This window comes from Coturnix japonica, chromosome Z (genome assembly GCF_001577835.2).
Source record: "Coturnix japonica isolate 7356 chromosome Z, Coturnix japonica 2.1, whole genome shotgun sequence".
NCBI classification, from domain to species: domain Eukaryota; kingdom Metazoa; phylum Chordata; class Aves; order Galliformes; family Phasianidae; genus Coturnix; species Coturnix japonica.
In genome coordinates this window covers 42,555,130-42,581,926 of record NC_029547.1, presented here as the reverse complement: position 1 = coordinate 42,581,926, position 26,797 = coordinate 42,555,130, and the positions used below count along the sequence as shown (strand labels likewise).

The window sequence follows — 26,797 nt, the reverse complement described above, 5'->3', positions numbered from 1 at the left end:
GGGACAGTAATACGCTGTATGGTTGTTTTGTTGAATTAAGTAACACAGTGTAACCACATTCTATTGCCAGAATAAGCTTTCACTGATCCTTACAATAACTTCAGTTTCAATAAAACTATGAAGCAGGAGCTTCAGAATTATGAAAGAATGTTAAGTAAAACAAAAAAATTTTAACGCATATTGAAGATTTTGTTGAGGATGGAAATAATGTTAATACATGCAACAGATTCTGTAACTTCCCTCCATCAATTCTCAGTCTAAAGTTGCAGCCTATACACAGAAAAGGAAAAAAGAACCTCAACAACTGGCACAAACCATTAATGATCCTGGTTATTTACTTCAGTGAGTTCAGATTTACGAATGTTTAAGTAACTTAACCAAAAGTGGAAAGAAGACGATTTTGTGGAAAGGAAGAAAATTAGGAAAAAAGGAAATGAATACATCTATATCCTTTCGCCTTCATATACTAAATAAATAAATAATAAGCTATTAAACATAGTTGATATGCACATACACAGAGGCATACATACTATACAAAAGAACAAAGATGAAAAGGAGGGACCTGCTAATGAAAATATTTTCTGCACATCTATCTAAACGCATGAACACACTCCTTAAGCACAGAGTTTGAATGCTTTGAGTCACTGAAAGACTACAAGACAGAAGAAACTATGCAAGAGATAGGAAAACTGAAGAAGAAATCAGTTCTGAGAAAAAAAAAAAAGAAATCAGGGGAAAAAAGTCAGGGAACTCAATATATCAGCAATTCAGAACAATTCTGAAAGATGAAGTGAAAGCTATACTTTTTAAAGGATCTGAATTAAGGAAGAGATTGCTTAAGGGGTAATGCAGGGAGCTGAACTTTTATTTTTTTAACTCAGGCATTTACTACCTGCTTCACTGTGTTTATCCACGTGTGCTGGGTTTATCCCAGAAATAATGTATTTCTTTCCAAGTAAATCTACTCAAAACAAATACTATTTTAAAAACAGAATCAGACTCAGAAAGAAAAAGATCAAGATCGGGAAAAGTACAGATTTAGTGAGAACAAGCATTACTGAGAATCGATCATACAAGTGAGAAACAGAGTTGAAACACTCTTTTTCAAGGAAATATCCACAGTATGCTTATTCTGCATCTTTACATGACAAATACTAAATATTGGAGAGAAAGCTCAAGTGACTCTCATTAATATCTAATTACAAATTATACATTATAAAGATAAGAATATATGCACATGTTCTATATAGGAAGATCCAATCCTTTAAAATTAAAATATTTTATTTAAAATCAGAAAGCCTACACAGTCAACAAAAAGCACAACTTCCAACTGCATTCTATCTTGTGATAGTTGGACTTGATATTGTATAAACACTTATCCCTCCAGACATCTATTTTTAAATGCTTTGTTTCATCTATAACATTTTAAAATAGAAAGGATATAATTCAATTACAGCTTGCTGAAACTTTTTTTTTTATTTAGCTTCTGTTTTTCTTCAAAGAAAAGCCTCTTCAAAAAATTATGTCCTCAAATACAATAAATGTGCCAGTAAATGTCAAAAAGGGGCAACACAAGAAAGAAATATTCATGACCTTAGAAAGCAAACAGTCTAAATATCTAGGTACTAGTGCCAAGCATTTCATCAAAAAAGCTCTGAGCAATTATGTAATAGCTACAAATAAATTAGGCAAAATTCAGAACTGCTAGGTAATGAAAGTTATACAAGACAACTGAAAAGCTAAATTGTCATCTTCTGCAGCTTCTAGGACGGGGATTGTTATGAGGCAAACATATTCCCTGAGCTGTGTCAATTATATTTCTATTAGTGGCAGTTTGTATATTTATTTTTTTCTGAGAGTTCTAAGTGATCTCTCACCACAGAGATGTAGCAGGTACTGATTTGTAGGCACTTCTACCCTAACTTTGAAAAGCCACTGTTGATTCTTTTATCTTCTCCTTACTGGAAGCCTATGGTTTAAATTTTGCTTGAAACAATTTTCTGCATACACTGACAAAAAATGACTAGTCCAACTACTTTTGTAAGGTTGAACATTGGAGGCTTTTATTTTTCATTAAGAATGCAAGTTCTTTTTCAGTTGTTCTTAGCATTATTGCAAGACCAGACCCTTAAAACATCTAGTCTAGTTTCATATGCTAGCTTCTTTTTATCTTTGAATACAAAATCTCACTTTTGTGTTTCTGAGAGCACAGCAATCCTCACCCTCTGCCAACTTCATAAGTAATAATTTGCTTAAAACAAATTCCCAACACTAAGGATATCAATAAAACCCAGAATCAAGGCATAAAATTGAAAAGACAGTTACACAATTCTGTGTGTGCTTGCTGCCCTGGCTCACTGTTATACATCCTCACATCAGCCTAATTCATTTGACACATAGTCTTCCCACAGCTGAGAAATCCTAGCTTTCTTACTAGATCTTAGGGAAAGCTTAAATACAAAACCTCCTATGTTTAAGTAATGTTAAGTTTGTGACACAAATCAACAAAAGGCAGGAAATTCAAAGATAACACTGACACTCCATGCTTAATTCATGATTGTTTAACAAAAGAGCCAAATGATACGAGGAACTAATGTCAGCTTTGACTTCACTCTGTCTCTGTTCTTGGGCAAACAGGTGTTTATCTTGGAGATTATACTAATTCAGCCTCTCCTGTCAGTCTATGTAAATGCTACTGATTATTTAGTGTTTAACAATATATAGAATATAAAGAAAATTTAAACTCTCATTCAACAACTTAGAATGTTATATTCTAACAAAAATCTAATAAAAATGTATTTTTTTAAAAAATTATGCGGGGCAGAAATCATCACGCTATGTAGTTATCAGAAGCTATCATGTAGTGCAAAATAGAATAATATATTTATTATTATTTTTATTTATCAGTTAATAACTTGTAGCATCCACTCATATTTCAGTTCTTCTTTGAACCCTCTTCTGGTTTTTTTTTGTGTAACATACCCAATATTTCAGGGTAGCAACTTGCCAGAGAAAGTAATGGTACCTACTGCTACATTATCACTGGATAATCAGAGGATTTTAACTATCAGATTTCAAAACACATTTTGGTACTTTTATATTTTTTTAATATTAATTGCATATAAACACATCTAGCTATTCTGCTTACTGCTTTACTGTATAAAGAATAATAATTAAAGAAAATGAAATTATTGTAATTATGAAGGTCACATGTCATAGTCTTTCCTAGAGTACATGGAATTGGATCGCATGTTTGTACCTGTAGATTAAGACTAGGACGACCTTTACACTTCTTTCTTTTTTAAAAAATGGCTCTTATTATTTATTCTGTAATTATTTTATTTCTCAAATACTTCCTAATATCTCAAGTGAATTTAAGTTGTACTGGACATTAGCAATATCACTTTTTACTTTCTCCAGTTGAGAAACAGCAGCCACAATAAGTAAGTGGTAAGTGCTTTTGCATTAGCAGCTGAACACTTTCTATGAGAGTTTTTTGAAACTCCACATCTGTACTTCATCAAGGAACCAGCTCACCAGCCCAGGTATGTTTTGAAAACACAGAGAAAATATCTACAGTAATAATTAAAAGCTGGTGTCAAGACTCTAATTTACAAAGCAAAAGCAAGAATGTGATGCTTAATGTATCTTCACAAACAAAATAAATGCATTCTTATACTAGGTGGTATTAGGAACTTCAAATAAAAGAACAGAGTCACATACGGCTCTATGCTCCCACTCATTGTCTCACAAATCTCTGGATGCAACTTACCCACCTCCTGGTGGAAGCCTGAAAAACTAAGCTTGTGAAGCTGCAAGTCTTCGTAAGACCAGCAGAGACCCAACTAAATGATCCCACAAGAAGTCAGGCATACACGTTTTAGCAGATTTCATCTACTTGCCACAAATACAAAGAGGACACAAGGGCCTGAAAGAGCTCAGAGGAAGAAAATGGCTCCACTTTCCCTCTGTGGAAGCGAGGCAGCTTCTTTGATAAATGAAGTCCAAAAAGAACCGAACTTACAGCATGGTAAATGATGCTTGTTAAACAAATTTTCACCGTCTCTCATAATTTAATGTAAGGCAGGATTTAAACTTCCAGACAAAGCAAAAATTACAAATTCTATGTCACTACATGGTTTATTTTGTATTTTTGGATATCATGAGCAGATGAGAACAATCATCAGGCTGGCATGCCGAAGGGTATAATGATAATCAATTGGTCTTAATAACTGAATAAAAATCAGACAGTATCAGAAATATTTTGCTGGATTGCCTAGTGATCCTTACTAAAATTGTATAATTTTAAAGTGAAAAGTAAGACCTTGTCAACTGTCAACTACATTTTTTTTTTCAGAATCTCAGTAACTGAATGTAATAACTGAATGTCTGCAGAATTCAATATATCAGTGACAGATAAGTATTAATACACAGAAGTCACCAGAAGCTCAGGTTGTATGAGTAGGGTTGCCACATATATTCTTCGCTAATTCATTCTGTGAAATGCACCTTCCACCTTTCATCTACACCTGAACACTTGTTCTCTCCCCTCATTTTTGCATAGGCAAGAGTTTCACTATCCTCAGTTTTTTGCTTCAGGTCCTCAGTGTTTGTTTTCCCACACTGGGAGAAATCTTGTTTTTCTCTCACTAACTGCACCCAATGAATGGTGAAATAATTCTGAGAACACTGACTCTCAAGTTGTGGATTCTATTCTTTCCATTAGAATAACTTCCACATGGGCTCCAAATTCAGTAGGGACAGGAAACAGAGCTAGTAGATCTACAGTACACAGAGACAGTTTCACTTACAAAATATATTTGATACCTCTGACATAGCAGTGAAAAGATATATCTGCACTGTCCTTTTCAGTTCTGTGGAGAGAATTCCCTTGCATGAAAGTCCAGCCAACTATTTCCATTCACAGATTCAGAAATTCACCTTGGCCAAAGTCAAGATCTACATTTTCAGTTTTGACAGGATCTATTCTGCTCATGGATGTATAAACAACTGCAGATCAGAGCAAATGGTAGTTCTGGCCCACTCTCCCTCATGTTCAAATACTGAACTCTGCACAGCACTGTACCCTTGAGCACCCATGCAAACTCCAGTAAAGTGCAAATTCTGAAGGGAAAAATAAAACAATGAGTTTGTGACCACTGGAAAGGTAATTTATCACTTTGACATAGTAATTCTTTATAAAAGCTATGGGGTAAAAAGTTAAAATGAAAAAGAGTGAATGAGAAACAATCCAACTACTCACAGCTTAAAGTTTGTAAATCCTACCAAAATGTTGAAGTGTAAGTGGGAGTTTGACATTTGACAGTATGATTTTACTGCAAAAATAAATGTCTTAATTGAGAACAGTGTGTTTTTGAAAGAAAAACCAACAACAACAACAACAAAAAAAACGAAATAACACCACAGAACACAACAAAGTACTCTGCAAGTATACGTAAGTACTAATGAGTTTTCCTGTATTGAGTACGAGTCATGTTTCTCTATCTGGTCTACCAAACAGAAAGCATACTTCCTAAAATGCTTCTCTCTTTTTCTTAATCATAAATACATTTTTAAGGGAATCATTGTCTTCATTTAACATACATGGCCTACAAAATGCAATCAATTCACTCATCACTGCCTGCTTCATCAATGCTTTCACAGCATTTTAAAATGCACATACCCTCTTTGATTCTCTCTGAAATGCTCTCCAGATTTCCAGGACAATTAATAGGACACAATACCCAGACTACACAACAAATGCCAGTTCAAATAAGCAATACTTCACAGCATATACATTTATGGTGACTTTCATATTTCTCAGCACAGATCTTTTCTAGCAAGTCAAACGTGTCCTATTTTTATTGGAATAAGTTTTGAAAATGTGCATTTAAACATTCCCAACATTAATAGAGTTTCTATACAAACCCAGTGGAGCAAAAACGTTACATACCATAGTCAGTGATCTTACAGGATACTAAATACAGTTCTTTCAGATTCCGGCCTTCTTTGGCAATCACCTCCACACACCTGGAAGACATACAGAGTAACATCACAGTTAAAGAACAATAGGTAATTTTTAAAAAGGAAGGGCTCAATCCATAGCTGTTATATAACGAACCTCATTTTTTTTATTCTGTAAATTATTCCACACAGTTCACTGAAAATGCATATGGCAGCATGCAGGCACATTAATGAATAAAACACTGGAGAAAAACATTATTTTACATCGAATGTTTGTATATCAATATTCCCCTAAGTTTTTCAACACACAAATACCTTGAATATATATAGAAAAATCCTCTAGAAAATAATATGTATTCTAATTTCCACTTATGTGTTACTGTGTAAATTAGGAAAGTCTCTCTTGAAAGATCTAAGCTTTGAGTTTTCTTCCAGATAATTACTATAAACGCACTGTAATGCAAAGACTAGAAAATGATACTTTAAAATAACGTTTACATTCCCTCAGTGATTTCTTTAGGAGCCAACATTCCTTAAGTCATTAAATACTACATGTCATTGCTGTTCTATGGTATACAAGCTACAGGAAAGGTTTAGATTGGCTGTTAGGAAGAATTTCTTTACAGAGTATGGTCAAGCATTAGAATTGGTTGTTCAGGGAAGCGGTGGAGGCCCAGGTGGTATTTAAGTGACACCAATGTACTAATGAAAATCATGATTTAATGGACTCAATAGGTAAGGCTCTTGGTTGGACTTTGTGGTAGAATCACTCAGAATCATAAAATTTCTCAGGTTGGAAAACACCTTAAAGATATCAAGTTCAATCATGATCTTGAAGGTCATTTCCAACCCCCATGATTCTATGAGTCTACAGAAGTTATATAGATGAGAAGACAGCACATTTGTTTGCCTCACCACAACTACGACAAATTTTCATTGAAACACAAAAATTATTTGATTTCATGTAAGAAAAAGAAAAGCAGCAAGCACAAAAAATTATAAGAAAATTTAAATTCTTATAAAATAGTAGATTATTATATAGTTTTGGTGAAGTTTATGTTGAAGTATTATAAGCATAACTGCTATATTTATAAATGCATTCTTTAGAGTGCATCACTCCAAACGCCTGTTCATAAAATACATTTTTAGTGCCATTAATATAAAATGTGCCACTTGTTCATTAGATCAGCTACAGTCATGATTAGGTTAGTCTCCACACAGAGATCCTTTAAAAAGAGGATTTTAGAGCATAAATCATAAGAATTTCTTCTGATCTTGTTTATCTGTTATCTGATCCTGATAAACCATTTAATTTTCAGAGTGATTCAGCCACAATAATCTATTCTGACTCTTCAATCAACTCTTCTACTGTACACAAAATTAAATTGCATCCTAATTTTGAAAAGAAAAAAAAAGAAAAAAGAAAAAAAGGTCTTCCTGAATTTGTCATAAGTTTTTGCAAAATACACCCACACCTCCTGGGGCCCTTTTTTTCTCCACTGCTATCACTGAATTACCTGTCTATCTGATTTTACTGTTCATGCTGCCAATTTTAGATTTTAAAAGCAACCACTTAATTCTTAAAGATTACAAAATACAATTACTTAATCATAGCCCTTCAGATGTATTTGTCCTCTGTCTTTTTCCTCCTAAAATCTAGAACAGAAAATAACTACTATTAATAGGATACCATGCCTCTGAAAGAGTACCTTAGTCAGAGTCTTTATCATTAGCACATATTTTCAGAAGACCTTTGAAAATTTTGTGAACCTAGTATTTAGAAAATATTGGCAATGCTTGTCCTTGAAAACAGATCTTCTTAGTTTACAATAACACAGAAAAAAGTATTTGACACAGTCTGTCCTGACCCAGAATAAAAACAAAGTCAACCTTCAGATTCTTTACTCACTTAATGAAGATTCTCTGTTAACATTAGCAAACATGACAATTATTTTTCTTTTAGAAGTTATGTCTAGACAGTGTTTTTTAACAACTACAAAGTACATACAAAACAACTTTTGTTTCAGTAAGACATCATTTTGATAGAGGCACCAGTCTTTGTTAACTTACAGTGATCCCTTCAAATAGTGCTGACCCTAAGCATTAATTTTCTTTCAAATGGCTTGACTGTTATTAGTTATATATTGGAGTCTGAACTTAATACTACCATTAATTAATCATTTCTTCCTAAATAGAAATGAATAAACAAGCAAACAAATAAATAAATAATTTAAGCCATCAATCCTTCACAACCTTTAGCTAGTTTCAAAAACCAGAAAAAATAAGAAAAAATAAAAAAATTAAAAAGTAGCTTTTGAGTATCTCACCTCTTGTAATTGTTTTAAAGACAAGATCACCTAATATCTAAAGCAATGAAGCAATTATATTTCCAGTTTGGAAATGAAAAATGTCTAATATAGCTTAAACATGGAACTTAACAAAATTCTTTATCAAGCTTTTATAATCTGCATAAATTAATCTGCATAAATTGTACTAAGTTCAGTTTTAATTTCCATTATCCACTCTATGGATCATCCACATGTACATTAATTTCAAATACCAAAAGAGGCACTTTATAAGGCATCATTAGCCTATGCCCTATAGAGGGTCACACAATACATAATTATTAGTAACAGCTGAAGCCTTTACAACATATGGAAAAATAAGAGCAGTTTTATATTTATTATTTTTATCTTTTTTATCTTTGTTGAACATGACAGGAAAGAACAAAATGATATTAACCTTTTCTAGAAAGCAAAGATCAAGTCATGATAATTCTGTTGTTATAATCCATCAAAATTATATCCTATGATTGTCACATCTATCTTTTGAAGTACATTCTGTTGAATTAGACAAATCTAGGGTGGCATGAGCATCTGCATGCTTTTTAGGAGTATACATTTTAAAAATACTCATTTTCTTAATGTTTGCAACATTGATTGCAATACCTTAACCAAAATAAAATACCAGGTAAAGAAAAAGTTTAATCTTAATATATTACAATAATAATGGTAAAAAGAATTAAAGTTATTATTTAAAACAGTAACAAATGACAGAGTTATGGAAAAATAGACAAACGGAGCCCAGAAACACTTGCAGACTAATTCCTGCCTGCCAGGGAGCTAACATGATGTAACTACTGTATGCCAAAGCAGAGGGAAGAAGAACCTTTTCCAGTCTCTTAAGTGAAGGGGTCTGAACAAATTTTTTCAGTTCATTAAATCAGTTTTAACTGAAAACAGTAAAACACCAAGATGAAGTAAGTAATTTACAGAGAAACAGACACTTCTATTATAGTTTTCCTCCAAATGTATTAAAATGCAAACATTATTCCAGGAAGAAAAGCAATTTTTACACTCAAAATAAATTACTAACAATGATCCAAGGGCTCACCAGCCAAGTGGTAGGGAAATAAGACTAAAATTTCAGCTTGAAAAGTATACAAGTATGAATATATATGAGTTCACCAAAACACAAATCTCCTCTTTTTAAATCAGTGTTACTTAGAACTATATAAGACATGAAAGTATCAAAACATGAAATACTTCAGGAAGGAATTCCTAACTCATTTAAGCTGAAAATATAATCCAAGAAATTCTTATGATAAGTTTTTCCTGTATCCACTAAATATTTGGTGAAGGCTGTTCTCTGATAGACTGATGTGCAATTCAGTTTTATTGCATTGGATTCTAAGAGTAAGAAATTAATATCACACACTATGCGAAAGTGGAACAGCATAAACTGATTTCACAGAAGAAAAAAAAAAAAAAAAAAAAAAGTCAAATAATATTTCAGAGACCAGGCACATAACTAAAAACACACATACCTAACGCTAATTTAAACTAGAGCTACAAAACCACAGATGTTTGAAGGCAACTAGAGCTCACTCACTCCCTTAATTTTGAATGCATCTGCACTGCAGTGCAGCACCCTAAAGTTCAATTTATAGTCTGAGATCAAGAAGCCTCTTACACTAATAATTCCTAAAAATGTCATCCTGTTTGAAAAACCAAGTAAATTACAGGAAGAAAATGGCATTGCTACAATGCTGCTAAAATTCAAACAACTTATTTCAGGAACAAAACTTTCAGTCTGGGTTAGAGAAACCATACAAACTTACACACATTTACACATAAATGAATACCAGACCAAGCAGACTACATTTGTGGACAAAAAGTTACAGGCATAAAACTTTTGTAAACAAGTCTTTTCTGCAAAAGCAACAAAACTGCATGACTGAGAAACTGATAAGTCCACTGATGACTTATAACTTAGGCCTATAATCTTGATGGCTCCCACATATGCATAGGTACAATTAATTCACAAAGTCGAGGTTTCTGACATTCCTTTTAGACAAGAGCCTGAAAATGGGAAAAATATGATCAACAAGAAAATGAATCACTCAGAAAACACTGCTCTTCCTTCAGCCAATGGAGCCTTACATTTTTTGACTTGCTTAAGGTTAATGAATTAAACTATGAAACTTCCACCAGTAAGAGTCCAAACATTTTTTAATCATGCTAAAATAACTGTCATTCAATTAACACACACAACTGTTATTTTTGGTCTGGTTCTAAAAACACTGGAAAATTGCATTTGTAACAACTGAAAGGAGCTAACGAGAAAACACGACTAGAGCATTTGTTATGTAAGTGGCCCTGGGAGACCTTGTTATAGTCCGAGATGTTCTTCATCCCTGAGTGAAACTAATTAGAGTTGGTATGCAATGGCTAAGAGATCACAACTTGAGGAAGTGATTTTATATATTTTTATATACTTATACATATAACTATACAAATTTTTTTTTTTTTAAACTTCTATGGAGAAGAAAAAGAAAGGTAGGGTCATATTAACACACTCCCTTGAACGATTCAAAATGAACATCAGATTGTTTATATGGCTTCTTTGCATTTGATTGGCATAATTTCTCTCTGAGCAGAAAAGTGAACACTTCACTACTATTCAAAGTATAACCACAAGTGGGAACCAAGTGATCCAGCAAAGAACTCTGAAATATGCAACAGAAAAACAGAAATATTGCACAAAGAAATAGATAGAATACAAAAAAATGCTAGTATTTCAACAGTTAAATTTGAATAGGGATAGAAGCTGCATACAAAATAGTCATTGGTTTTGATAGCTTAATTTCTATGGAAGGCAATGATGCAATAGAGTAACAAAGTCTCTTCGATTAAAAAACAACAACAAAAACAAAACAAAACAAAACACAAACAAACAAAAAAACCCAAACAAAATAAACAAAAAACGCATCATCAACAAAATACAACTCTTAGCACAAAAAGCAAATACAGAATCTTTATACACCAATGTACTCTTAGGCCCTTTGCACTCCTAAGGAATAAATGGGAATGCTAAAATAGTGAAAGAACAAAAATATAACTGAAAGAGTTATAAAAATTTGTAAACCCTCAAAAAATAAATGATGAATTTTACAGTCTGCTGGCTAACTGGTCTTGGTTTGACATTTTCTTTTGTTTATCATCGTATTTACATCATGAACAACAGCTCAAAATGTATACTGTCTAATACTTTAAAAGAATGCAAGCCGTAATTTTAACTTGTCTTCACTTCTTACACTGGCTAAACATTTCTACTGTCATTTGAACGTTTCAATATCACTCAAAATATTTACTTTTAAAGTATTTTTAATTTAAAGAGTAAGAACTGCATCTGTAAGAAACAGTACTAATCACAGAGGCAACAGAACTGTCTAATACTTTCAATCAAAAGTACAAACTGAATTTTGAAAGCACTTTTCATTTGGATCCAATATGCAAAGTGTCACTAGCTACACAAGTTAACAGTAATTATCTCAGGGCAGTCATTAAGTTCTGATTAGCAAACCCCTATTCCTTAGAAAACCCATGTAATTTAAAAATTGATTTACAAAACAGTTTTGCTACTTGGAGCTCAGGAAAACAGATAAGCCTTTTTTACTCTCTGAAACTCACAAACTACAGAGGTAAGGGCTGACAAGTCTCACAGTGCCTGATTGTGCTCTATGCTACTCAGATGCAGGCAAGCTCCAATCAGAATTACACAGATAAATTAATCAGCACAATGCTCCAGCTATTATGCTGTGCTCCAGCTATTATACCTATAATACAGCTATATATATGTCTTTCAGCAATAAATATCTATTTTCAAATATTTATTAGAAGTCTTATCTAAAATTAAAAGCCTTTATAATTCCTGTTACCCTGACTGTATGTAAAGCCAGCAAGCAATTAAGCCAAGAAAGGAGAGATTTAGCAAATTATTTAATTCCGCTATCTGGCATTTACATGTAGTAGTATTTCAGGTGGCCTTTGGTTCCTTTCTGACTAGGAGGAACTAGATATTGTAATGGATTTATCTGAAATAAACAACTATGAAAAATGATTTTATTCTAAAACCCTCATGAATCTGATATCCTACAGGTAATCATGCAAGGGTCTAGGAGATAATTAAACAGTGTCTTTTTTTCTTTTTTTTTTTTGGTAGAATATTAAAATATTTTAGAATTCAGATATCAGATGAAAAGACACAGTTAATACAGCACTTCAAATAATTTCTTAAATCCATCATGACACCTTGCCAACTGTTATAAACCAGAACTGTTAACTACAGGCAAGTCAATGCACATTTCTTAGCAAGATTGTTTGTATTACAAAACATAATAGCTTCCTTTTTCAAATGTTTAAATTTTGCCTTTCTGATAAAAACTGGTACATACTTTGATTACAGGTACCTTATAGCTGGACTATTGTGCTGCACTGGCTATGTACACACAGCTTTTTCCCCACAGCTACTGTCCTGATAGCAGTACAAACACATCCATTCACAAATACAGAAACACCGATTTAGAAAATCTGCACAGAGGCTATAGAAAGTATCAGGTAATGGAAATTGCAACTTTTATTTCTACGCATATAAGCAAATCCTTGTGAACTCACTGCTTGAGTTGAACAAGGTTCTTGATCGTCCACTGTTCCCTTTTAATCTACTTAAGTGCAATTGAATATGTGATGTGCTGAGATTCAGATGCTGAATGTGTGTTTTGCCTGGATCTTTAGTTCAGAGATGAGTAACTGATGCTGCACATGGCAGCTCGGAAACAGGCCACCACACTGCTGCAATTTCAGAGGAGCAAAAATGCCAGCAGGCATTCAAGAAAAAGAAAGAAGTGTAAATTATTACCGTAACTCCTCTGGTACAAATCACAGGGCCATATGATAGCACAATTATAGGTTTTCTTACATGGAAAAACAGGGCTTTGAGCAAGGGTAGTCTTAATTCTTCATGACCTGTTAAAGGTTATATTTAACTACTCCAAGCCTCAGACAGCCCTGGTCCTTATGACATCTCATTAAGGTATAGCTAATAGAATAAGAGTATTCATAATCAGTTTCCTCAAAGAAAGTTTCCAAATTTAACAGTGAAAATATGATGTAATTTATTTTTTTTTTTCCCAAAAATTCTTCTTTAGGCCAGAATGCTTGGATAAACTTCATAACACAAATAAAAATGCAGGAAAAAATCACCTGCTTTTTTGGAAAATACTTGGTGTTCACACAACATAGTGTTAGACCTCAACAAAGACTACACACTAAATGTATCAATTGGTATGTTACCATATTTATTGCTGGATTTCCAAATAACAGAGTTTAGCTTACATTATAATGAGTCTTGCAAACAAGCCAATCTATCCTTTCAATTTCTTTTGCATCACTTTGTTTATTCTTATCCACATCTAACCATAATTACTGCCAAGTCTTCTGGATCTTACTTGCTTAAATGACAATTTAGATCACAGTCAGTGAGTGATATTGACTAAGAAAGGACTTGAATTAAGGGTCCTTCTTGATAACATTAAGGACATAGCAAAATATCTGCCTCAGTTTTGCCTTTTGAAAATGGAAATGCATACAGTAAATTTAATGTTTTGTTGTGTTATAAACACAGCAGTCAGTATCAGTAAAAGTTCGGTTTTGTGAATACTTAAAAGCCCTTTATAAGTTTCATAAATATTCTCAATTCTACTCCTAGAAGCAGTAGTACTTTTAATAGTTAAAATTATGAGATGAGCACATTTTACAAGGAGAAGTAACCTCTTTCATCAGACAGCAAGAAAAGTAAAATCTTTTACAGCATATGAGGAAGATTTCTGGAAAGTTCTCCCATCACAGTATCTGATTTTTCTTCTCCATCCTGAATGATATTCAAGTTTGCACAGATTTCCTGCTTCTATAAAAGGATGTTACAGCAGACAGAGAGCCAAGAAAATCAAATGGGAATATATATGCAAATAAATCCAGTAATCGTCATAATTCATGTATATTTGGAAGTGATCTGAGGTCCAATCTCTTTATAATTAAAGCAAGATGGTAGATCTACTGCATTAATTTAATGCTGTAGATGTTACGAAAACTAACGGAAGAAAAAAAGTCAAGCTCAAAGCCTTTTTGGACACACACTATTAAGGAGACATTAAACAACATAAGCAATAACTGAACTAAGCTCAGGCTAACTAAGGTCTGACCCATTGGGTAAACGTCACAGCAAAGCTTGTGTATGAAATTAGGTCTATTACATTTATCCTACACTAACAGAAATTTTCTGATGTACAATTTTTAGCTGAGACAAAAAACTCCATGTCTCCTAAAATCTTAAAAACTGTCACTTGCCATGAAATACTATATACATCTTGATAAGAATGCCAAAGTCCTTAGAAACTTTACTTTAACCTAGAGAGAAGGCACTGAGATTGCAGTGCAATGACTTTCACTGAAAAAAAAAAAAAAAAAAAAAAAAAAAAAAAAAAGAAAAATGCTTGAAGGCAAATTCCAGAACTTCTTCATTAAATGCTTATGCATTCCTTTCCATAGAGCTGCGTGGCTAGCATTTCTATTACTGGTACACTGCTTGGAGAAAGTGGCGAAAAAAGCTTGATGGTACCTTCTGTGTTTAGTATTATGCAAATTATCCTTTCAGCTCAGGTAAGACACAAGCAGTAATATTTATTTGAAATTTAGATGATACTATTTCTTTCCAGATGTTACAATCTTAATAGATTGTCAATTCTATTTTTTAAGTATGGATTTTTAATACCATCTAATAATGTATGATCTTCACGTAATAGTATTCATGCAATAACTTCTAATGTAATCTTACTGGAAAATGATCTGGCTAGACAGGGCATTAGAGTATGCTGTGACCTCTTAAACTAGTGACAAGACATGGCAATTTTTAGAACCTGGATAATTTCTAACTGAGTAACTGCAAACACAATGAAACAAAGAAGACAGATGTTTGTATCCCAGATTTAAAGCATCACCTGAACTATTTTCAGTCCTGCCTGTCTTAGGGTTTCCTGAGTCTTCTTGAAATGGTTCCTATTCCATTGTGGAACTGAGCATTCTCATAATTATTTATATTTGCTGTTTTACTGCACTGCTTATATTTGTTATATAAGAAATATACTCCTGATATTATTTGCATGTACTTGCATCTGCAGACAATATCTTTACACAAAACGTAAAGTTAAAGTTTAAGGAACTGCCACCTGAAACAAGGCTAAAAAAACAACTTTAAGAACAACCAGAAGGACTTTGACTGGAATTCTACAGATCCGATAAATTTATCCACCTAATTTAACTGGAGCAGTTAACAAAACATCATCTTCTAGCTACCTTTCTCTGCTCAATCATCTAAATATCCTAAATCTTGTCAAAGTTTAGATGGTTTTCCAGCAAGCCTCATCTAACTTTGCACTGAAACAGAAAAGTTACCTAATTCTTTAATATCATCCTTACTTTGACAATGATTATTCCATTCTGCTGCAGTGCAAGCTTAAAATGATTTCTTAAATTGATCCAACTGGACCCACATGGCTGCAACTGTTGAAACCATTTGAAACCGCACAGTCAATTAAAATATACACATTAGAGAAAGCCAAATTAATTTCTATGGGTTGTATTTTTGCTTCTCCAGCGATCTACAATAAGAATTATGTCATGTATTCATAAGTCACTAAATGTAAATATAACACCATAATTTTTAATAAACCACTATTAACAACATATTTTAAAAAATTATGAAATTACTTAACTGCAGATCTGTCTTGCCCTACTTTCCTTCAATAATATATTTAAATTAGCTTCCATACAAGCCACATTAATTTCATTCAAAATTTAAAATATATCTTTTCATTCTAAATATCTTGCATTGAAGTAATAAATGTTGCAAGTGATTGAAGCTTTCCAAGGAAAGTGCAATGTTATTATATTAGTCTTGGATCCAAAATTTGTCAGTCACTTGAATCAGGTCAAACTGAGTTGGAATTGCCCATCTTCCTGTGTAAGTCATTTCTGTGTAAGAGTAATACAGGCACATTTCTTCACTCAACGGGGAAGATGGGGGAGAAAGCAAAGCAGTTAGTGTATGCACTTGATAGGAACAGTGGGAAGCAGGAAAATATTACATATTTTCCATATGTGCAACTCTGAGAAATCACAGAAGGCAAAGGATGGCTTTACACTTTCATTTCAAGGCAGTTAAGTAACCCAGACAGAAGAAGCATGCTGATGGTCAGCTGGTGCAAGCAATATGCCCAGTATTCACAACATTTTGCCTTATTAAGAGATTAATTTGAAGCAAAACCTGTTTGCCAAAATAATTCTGACATAAACCATGCTCAGAATTTATGTGGCTACCACTGCTTTTATTTTGCATTATTAGAAAACATGCAAGAAGACATCTCTTAAATAATAAGCACATGGTACTTCAAGTGTAAATACAGGTAGAGGACATTTTGCTTTCTGTAGGGCTCACTGTGTCCTAAGATATTCATAGGTTAGGCTGATAAACATAATTGGAAAAGATTGCATTCTCACTCTCTTAGTTCTGATTAAATTACTGGTGTACAAGGTTCACATGGAAGCCTCAAGTAAATCACAGGTTACTGGCAGAACACATAAAGGAGTCTGTTTCGCATTGCTAGACATAGTATAGCAGTGTATTACAAATTCAGATTATTATCTAGATAAATACCTCTTTTATATTCTTAGTAACCCATCTGTTCCTACAACAAACATGGGTAAACATGAGTTTCTATTTGTCACTACATCTGTAAGTTCACAGGAGGCCTGGACTTGGTTTTGGAGTGCAGAACTGTAGTCCCATCAAATAGTGAATGCTTAAAGAACAGGCAATGTTCTCACACTAGTTTGAAAGATATGTTAATACATTTTTCTCGAATTTCAATTTCTAAATGGCACTTATTAATTTCAGCACCATGTATATAGAGTAAGTCCAGTTTAGAGAGAATGATCCGGTGCTAAGAAGCAACATCACATTTTTCCATAAATCGTGAATGAAAAATATTTTGCCAAGACAAGTATTTGAATGTGTAACTCCAGATAGAGTAATGTGGCCAGAAACAGTACGAGGTATTCAAATTTGCTTGATGTCAAGCTTAACTACCACTGCCACTTTAAAGTCTAAACAAGATCTTCAAATATTTGCATTATTAATTAGCATCACGTGTACTCATGAAGATGGATTTTAACTAATGTTATGGTGTAGGGCACACCAGGAAACATACAGGCTCAAACTACTGCTTCGGACCATGAACAAAGTTTATTAGCATTACTCAACTGATTAAAGAGAAAAATTAACTTTTTCTTAATATCAAACCAGAACCAATCAAATCAACTAACAAAATGTGCTACAAAAAGCAGTCACTTTTCATATTGGCGTAGCCAGTTACGTAATTGTACTTATGAATTCTGAAGTCAAGCAATTCCATTAATATGTAGAATCCTAATGCCTTTTTTGATTTAAGTGACTTTGGGCTTAATTCTAGATTTAGAATTAATCCATTATTATGTGGAATCCTAATGCCTTTTTTGATTTAAATGACCTTGAGTTTAATTCTAGACTTAGAAGAGAGCCCTCTCATCACTTCCTTCTTGTATCCATAAGAATTCTTCTTTAAGTATGTGGCAACACTTTTTGTTTGGCATCTCTACCAGTTTTGAAAAGAAAAAAAAAAGGACAGTAGCTCTGCTTCTTTCTCTTGTAAAAACCAAGAGGTTTACCAAAACATTAAGTAGATCTCAACTGCCTTATGCATACATGATCTTTCTCTTTTATTGATTCTAATATGATCACCCCCAATAGTTTGACTTATGTAGCTGTGGCAGAATTAATTGAATTCTAAAACTGGAAGGCCTCAGAACAGGTGATGAAGGTGTGAATATCTTCAAGCTGTCTCCATCCCCTCTAATGAATAAAACTGAATAAAATAATTCACCTACCCTTTGACAGAGGCCAAGACACTGATGAGACTTACTTAAGCTAGACATGCTGAATAATTTTTCCAAGACAAGTGGAACAACCATGTGAAGTACTTAAAGACCAAGAAGAGCACAGTTCCATGTCAACCAACATCATATCCCTTAATAAGACAGTAAGTGCATATTAGAGACCCAAGGGTCTGCAACTCATGCTGGAGAAAGTCATGTTTTTGCAGGTTCCACTGTAATATATGTTTAAACAGGATGATGACCAACTGACAGAAAAAACAGTTTAAGTATGTGTCTCCATACCTTCTAATAAGTTGTAATTCAGCAGTCACTGCTAAATGTATTTTACTCCTGCCCTCTGTAAAATACTTTTCATGTGTTAGTTTCTCATGTACACATTTCTCACATGTCTGAATATTAGAAGCTACAAATCTCTAAAACTTCCAGAACTGCAGATAGCACAGAATGTGACCATTTTCTAATGCACTTTTCTAGATTCCTGATTACAGCTTGTATTTTCATTTAAAAATATCTACTACTGATGCATCATAGCTGACAAAAATTCACTTCCATTATGTGGCACAGCTACAAAGGCATACTCAAGTTAAGAACACTATAAGAAAAAAGAAGGAAAAGATCTTTAAATTTTATTTTACTTAAATGACAGATGAGGGTTACCTTGTTTTGATGCAGTTTTAGATATTTTTGCAAACATTACAGAGTAAATTACTATCAAAGCTAAATTAGGACTTCTGAACTGTATATTTTAAAAGAGTACTATATAATTTACCATTTAAGCAAATAATTATCAAACATCAATTTAGAAATGTAAGGGTTATAGCATAATTTTACCCCTTACTATTAACCCCCAAAAGTACTGCAAACCTCTATTTGTTAAACACATACATAAAGTTAATGTAAGCCACTAGAATGATGTTAGTTTTCTCCTAAGGATAAAACCCACTACTGTGAATATAAACTTTTATCATGTCAGGGATGGATAAGGTCACAGTCACATTCTTACTGCTATAAATTCTAAGAGCTGCAACTATTATACAAGTTGACAAGAAATGATTTCTGGAGAACTCCTTTAGTATTCATCAGAAATCATTCATTTCAAAAGTATACTCCTTCCAGTCACTTTGACTCTGGCATTCTATAGAGTCTTACAATTATTGGACGCAGTGTGAATCTTCTATCCATGGATTTCCTTGATTCCAAATCCAGATAATTGGCAAATATCAATAGATAGTGTCTTTTTTAAGCTCCCTTTTTTAGCTCCTCTTTTAAAATGAATTTTATATCAATCACATGCTTGGATATACACAACTGCTACTTATAGTGTTCTGTGAAATGGATAAACTGTTACTGTAGTATGCTGTTACAGTTTTACATCCTGATGCAAGAAACTGAAATCTCAGTAATTATACACAAGAGAGAGAGATGTCTAACCAGAGTCCAGGTACCTCCTTAGCTAAATCTGGACTTGAAGAGCACTCTGCCCTTTAAGAACATTGCTAGTGCTAGAATAAAGGAACAGCTGTAATTCTTACCCATCGGCTGGCATCAGCGTAAGTACCATCAACTGCTGATTCATTATCCTGAATCATTTTCCCTATCCTTCAATATAAGGAAGTATTAAACTGAAGTCAGCCCCTGAACAGAAAACCACAGCAATTTAAGAAATCTCAAATCTTGGTTTCTCATGTCTTTCTCTTGCAGGCATCTGTAGACAATGAAATTCCCTCTCAGCCAGTTTGTTTTTGCCAGTGGCAACCTGGTGATTTCTAAAATGTCCCCGTTTGTAAGCATGACTTGTCTTTGTGAGAAATGCTTGGACACTGGATAACTTTGCCTTCACTGCCACCCTCTGGGCTCCAAAATAAGACTAAGAGCTGTGGCACAAGTATTGCAGCATGCCTTGACACATAGCATCTTGTACACACTTATTAACAATAGAAGCATCCGATTACATAACATCTGTTTCCCCTTGAAAGATCTCTGCCAAAATGACTTTACAGATTATCAGCCAGATTGCTGATTGATTTAAAACAATCAACAACAACAAAACATAACTATTTTAATCCCAGAAATGAATATGAACATATACTACCATATAAATTTTTGTAACTAATTTATGACTGCAGACTGGGACAAATCCCACTACTAAGGGGCTGTAACTGATATTCCAGCTTCAGTTCAAAGTATCAAAAACTCACTGATGAGCTGAAGTACTCAATTTCTACATTTCTATTTTAAATACCACATTTCTATTTTATCTAGTGTTATGGTTTAAATGATATAGGCCCCACACTAAATGTGTTCCTGTAATACTTTTTGTCAAACTCCTCGGAAGCTTAACTGCTGTTTTTTTTTTAATTTAAAAGAAGAAGAAGAAGAAGCAGTAAAGGGGCTCATAAACCCTTGGGTTATAATAGAGGAAGAGGTCCTGATGTGCACAACACCACTGTGTTCATTGCTTCTGTCTTCTTACATGATGCATTCTGTAGCGCCTTCCCTGAGAATTATGCAAATTATTAAATCATTGTACAGAGGTGGCTATAGTTTCAAATGGCTGGGATAAGCTGGTAGCTACACTGGAAAGTCAGAATGAGAAAACAGTTACTCTCTCTTCACTTTCTTCACTGTCTTCCTCCAATGTCCACTTAAGCATTTTCAGACATACATTCAAAGTTACTTATTGTTCTTACCCCGACTAACAGTGCTTAACATTTGTGATGACAAGTTAATGGTCCAAATCAGACTTGAGAGTTACTAGGGGTGACAACAGTGACATTTGTCAAATACAACAAAACAATTTTCGGAATATGTTTGTAGAATGGAAGGATTTCATTTCCTACACAGTTTGAAAAACTTTAGCCTGGAAGGTTTATAGGAAGAAGAATGATAAAAGAAGAATTTATTCCTATATTCCCCAAAGGGAAATGCTTGGAAAATAGGTGACGTTCATTGTGTTTGCTGCTACTGCAATAAACTAAAAACTAAAGTTTTTGAAAAAATTCTCGAAGTGTTGAAGTCAAGGAGAAAGAAAAGGTGTTGTGCAAATACCCCTGGTGTTTAAAGTCTGTTTTTTTGTTGTTGTTGTTGTTGTTTGTTTGTTTTTCTCTGTACTGTTCAAAACGCAGGATAAAGAGAATGAAGAAAAAGAATATACTCCCTAGATTAATATATAACATTCTTCTAAATTTTGTTTATGTCTCACATAAAATAACTCAGATATGACCTCAGTGATTTGTGTAAAACAGCTAAAGTTCAGCCATTCAAATAATTCTTCATAGGCCTCCCTACCCATCAAGATCAAGTAAGACAGAAGTGGCTACTAATCTTTAAGAGCACTCAACTAAGGGTCAAAGTCACATAGAGGTTGTCGTTAAACTGTTCTCAAGGATTCTCAAATACTTCAACAGTAGTCTTTGAAGACAGTAACAGTGATGTAATTAAGAACTTATTATCATACTCTGTAACCCTCTGTAAACTTACACTCCAGGGCCAGCATCTGAAAGAAATAAAATCAGCAGATGAAAAAATGTGATTTGACTTTCACAGAAAAGGGAAAGGAGTAGTGGAAAAGGGTATAACTCATGAAGAACTTCCAAAAATGCAGAGGTAAATTAGGCACTATAGTAATTAACTCATTGGTGAGGAAAAAAAAATAAATTACTAAAGTCATCAGAAAAAAAAATGAAAATAGAAGAGCTAGTGAATGTTTTACGTGGGAAATGGAGTTCCCTGGATTCAAAAGAATTTGAAGAAGCTCATGCTTAAATACCCTTTTGAAAACAGCATTATTAAAAATCAAGGACAAAATCAGACTATTTGACACGTGTCAAATCTGAATAATGTATTGGCCCAAAGGCACAAAAGTACACTACGTGTAGATATTCTCTGTCACTACTTAGTATATTCATATACACAGGAGGCTCCAAAAGTAACACCACCTGTTTGTTTCCAGGGAAACTACAAAAGATGCAAAGCACACAATAACACTATTCAAAAGAGAAAATTCCTTGTTACAAAACAGTATTTTTCATCATATTCACCAGCATTAGTTATACATTTTTGCCAATGATGAACAAGATCCTGCATGCCAGGCTTGTAAAAAACCTGCATGGCCATCCAGAACATGGCTTGTTTTTTCATCACTGTCACCACTGCTGAAATGAACCACAAATAGCCCCACTGTGCTCACATATACTGCTTGGTCTCCAGAAACCATGAGCAAGTGTTAGTGAATGTCAGTGGGTGAGGAATTCAATGACACATCTTTGCTTCACAGGCACATCCATGTTAGACAACACTCTGCCAGACTGCCCCTCTGCTGCTGTCTGTCACAAGACAACAAAATATATGTGGGAAGGTTCAACCTCTACTCTCATACGACCAACACCCACCTCTGCTGTCACAGCCCAACATAATAAGATAGGAGGCATTACTTTCAGAACAGCCCTTTCAAACCATGCAGTCAGGCCTAATTAGTTTTGTGGTTCTTCACAAGACTTTATGCAGGATAAAAAAAAAAAAAAAAAAAAAAAAAAAAAAAAAAAAAGTACATTAAGTAAAAATGCAAATTAAAGTATGAATAGCAATGCAAAGCATCTATAAATAGTGTAAATAATTCCAAGAAGACAGAAAAAAAACATTTTTTACTGTGTCAGATTTACACATTGACAAAGAAGTTGACACAAGTTAGAAAATTAGAAAAAACAAAGATGTGCTTTTATGCTGAATGGAATCTGAAATGGCAGTTTTGATTTTAGGTGCACTTATAAAATATCACTGAAAAGAGCAAGCAATTAACATAACCATAACTTGCCGCTACACATGAGTAGTAATACTGAGATACACTGTGTCATAAGCATTATGAAGGTCTTAATACTTTACTGTCCATATAAGACCAAGCTGAGTATGACCTTTCATATCTACATCTGTATACATGTAACCACACATGTAAGTAGATAGGCAGTTTCATACTTAACCTTAGGATAAAAGCAAGACAAATGTGCACAGCAATAAATGTAAATTATGTTTTTGAAAATGTAAGTTGCTCTACAGTAATGTAGAATAAGTAGTCCGACGTGGCAAAGAGCCAAGGAAAAGAATGCAATTGCAAGTGAGATGCAAAAGCAAATCCAGCTGAACAATTTTATAAGACCTTGCCTTCTTCTGACAGGTATCTATGAGTGATGGGCATGCAAAGAAGGATGGACACATTATACTCAAGCTAGAAACTTAGAAAACTGGAGAAAACATGCATAAAGGCATCCTGAGTGAGTTTTTCTTGTGATTTAGTTCAAAAGTGATTGAGATTTCCTTTCAGTCCTACAGAAAGATGTCTCTACATTTCCTGAAGTGTTACATGCTGACACTGATGTTTCGAGAAACTGTGGCAGCAATCAGAATTTGTGAAAGCAGCTGAAATACTGAATCTGAAACATCTAGTGAGAATGCATGAGACAGGAGAAAATCACACCAGCTTTCCAAAATAAGTGGGAAGCCCAGTATAAATGATAGTGGCTCCTGCCCGCAGCAGACCAAAGGGCTTCAAGCCGTGAAGCAGGGGATGCCTGCTCCATACAGATAACCCTTATGTGGAAACAACAGCACCCTTTATAGTCCTCAGGAAAATACAGTGAAAATCAAGCCTCCAGTTGCTCTTTCAATGAACCACTGCACATTGTGTATCATTCACTTAGACATGTGTCAGAGCCGATACTAGTTTACTGCAGAAATAAATACAGAAATTATGATTTTACTTCTACTTACGCTGTTTTAAAATCACAGCCTCTTAGCATCAGCTAAATTATCCCAGATAGGAAAAATACATACTCTTTGCTCTTTCTGCACCAAAAAACATCAATGCAATTCCTTTTAACTGTATTGAAAGCAGATGCTTTAGCTGTCTGGTTATTATAACTAAGATAAAATGTGTTACCTCATGTATAAAAATAGCAACAGTTCTAACACTGGTTATTTCCAAGCTTAACTAAATAGAATGTCTACCGAGAACAGCAATTTATGGCAACAGAATTAAGAAGATAATTCAGCATTCTCTGTCAAAGTGGAAGATACTTATCCTTAGAATTTTAACAGTATTGTGATCTTAACCAGTACAGTAGCATTTTGCCTGAAGCAGAGTAATTAAAACTTCCCATTTTCAGTGGTTCATGGTAAACTATACAAATATCATGTTTCAAACAGTTTAGAATATGAGGTGAAAGTGAGGTAGCCTGCTGCAAATTTATTTCTATAACTTTATATTTACACTGCTTAAGACAGACAATTATACAGTGTCATGTACTAGATGAAGTAACCAGACATTCCTGCTTAGTCAGAACACTCCAAGAAAACCAGAAATGACTCCTGACATTTTTTGCCACATTATGAGGTGAGAGAATGGTTTCATAGCACCCCTGAGATGATGAACTTCAGAGTGTGGGTTGATAATAAGGAGATCAACATGAGCCAGCAATATGCTGTTGCAGCCAAGAAGTCCAGCAGTATAGTGGGTTGCATCAAAAGAGGTGCGGACAGAAAAGCCAAGGAGGCAATTGTCCCACTCTGTTTTGCTCTGATGATGCTCCACCCAGAGTACTGCATCCAGTTCAGCAGTCCTTAGCACCAGAAGGATGTAGAACTGTTGGAGTGAGTCCAGAGGCCACAGAGATGGTTGGAGGGCTGGAACACATCTCCTGTGAAGAGAGGCTAACGGAGACAGTCTTCTTCAGTCCACAGACAAGAAAGCTGCAGCAGACCTCACTGCAACCTTTCAGTATGTAGGAGATGGTCTACAGGAAAGCTGGGGCATGACACTTTATCAGTGAGTGTAATGATATAACAGGAAAGAACAGTTTTAAACTAAAAGAGGATACATTTACATGATATATATGGAAGATCTTTTTTATTCAGAGATTAGTGAGGCAGTGGATCTGGCTGCTTAGAGACACTGAGGAGGCCCCATCCCTAACAGTGCTCATTGCCAGGTTGGATGTTCTTTTAACAACCTGATATAGCAAGAGGCACCAGAGGGGCTGGAACCAAATGATATGTAAGGCCTTTTCCAAACCAAACCATTTCATGATTTTTTCATAGCTCTTCAACATGAAATAATATTTTCCCTTCATCTTTTTTCAGCTCTAACCAAGTAACGTTTTTTCAACTTCACAAAAAGTGTGCAGTTTACTTTCACTTTGAACCCCAAGTTCAACTCCTGTATTTTGTTGCTCCTGATGCAAAGGATTTTTGGGATATGATCCAGGGCAGGGAGCGTGTTAATATGTATACCTTTACCCTCTATTTTCTCCTCCTATTTAGGTGGCTCACATAGTTTGATTCCAAGTATCTTTTAATTACCAGAAAGAGCAACACTGCATCCAGCAAACATGCTGAGTTCAGAAAGGTATCAATGTTGAAATCAAAGGTATAAAATTCCAGATGGTATGAAACAAGGTACAGTGTGTATCAGCAGCAGAACAAAGATCCTAGATTAACTTTTCCTTCCTTAAGAGTTGAAGGCCCTTCATAGTATAACCAACGTGAATGCAACTTTTTTATTTTTTCAACTTTTGGCATATCAAGAAAGTCAAAACATCCAAAGAACAGTGGCTTTTTCTAGATTTTGATCAACCCAGTGCTTAGCCTACCGTTTTTTCCTCCCCTAACACCTGGCAGTTTGCCCTTCCACTAAAATTTCAGGAAGAGAGGGAATATAAATTTGGTTGAAGTAGAAAGATTGTGAAGATAACTGCTGACAAGTCTTCTGGCAAGACATATAAAAAGAATGACACAATTTGACCTCCAGGGCATAATGGATTTAATTTGCTGTTGGTTCAGATTCATGACAAATGATTAAGAAGTTTCTCTGTCCCAGTGAAAACAGATGCACAGCTCACCCAGCTTAATATTCCTACAGAGAAAACTATTTATCTGTATGCCAGCCATACATTTTCTATTTTCAGATAGAAAAGTGTCCTCCACGGTTTGCACCTAAGTTCCCTTAGTACTCTAAAGACCATAAGTGACAACAATAAATTTGTCCTTCTGAAAAAAGATATTAGGTGTAATTTTAAAATATTGAATCTCAGGATGTGAAATATCTTGAAAAAGAAGTTTGAATAAGCAGGGAAAGCCAACAAGAATGTTACTTAGTTTAGTGCTCTGAAACTCGAATGTCCTGTCCTTGTCAAAAGCCTTTATTCACCTGAGAAACAGCAATGCTGTTTCTTTTCCAAAATGCAGATAAATTTCAAAATGATGAGTCATGTCCTGTTATACATTTTCTACTTTTACTTAATAAGTTACTTAATTTTTTTATACATCATTTGCACTGTTTGAAAGCACTATCCCAAAGCCCTCACACACCAGACATAATAAAAGAACAGTTTTCTTCATAGATTTCTTACCTCAGCATCCTGTGGGAAAATTATCACAGAAATGCCCACAGGGAAAAAAAGAAAAAAAGAAAAAAAAAAAAAAGAAAAAAAAAAAAGAGTAAAGAAATAAAGAAA

The 26,797-nt window shown here is 34.2% G+C and overlaps 1 protein-coding gene across 2 annotated transcripts in view; it reads right to left on the bottom strand.

Annotated features, from left to right (window-relative positions):
- Positions 1-26,797, bottom strand: part of FBXL17 (F-box and leucine rich repeat protein 17) — a 274,061-nt gene that overhangs the window by 87,579 nt on the left and 159,685 nt on the right. The window contains exons 7-8 of one of the 2 annotated variants that reach the window (XM_032441230.1): positions 5,954-6,030; positions 1,510-5,124 (exon numbers count right to left, since the gene is read on the bottom strand). In XM_032441230.1, coding sequence (XP_032297121.1) covers positions 5,057-5,124; positions 5,954-6,030 — 145 coding nt within the window. In that variant the 3' untranslated portion in view covers positions 1,510-5,056. Of the gene's footprint in view, positions 1-1,509; positions 5,125-5,953; positions 6,031-26,797 lie in introns of those variants that run through there. The other variant, XM_015849457.1, reaches the window with a different exon arrangement.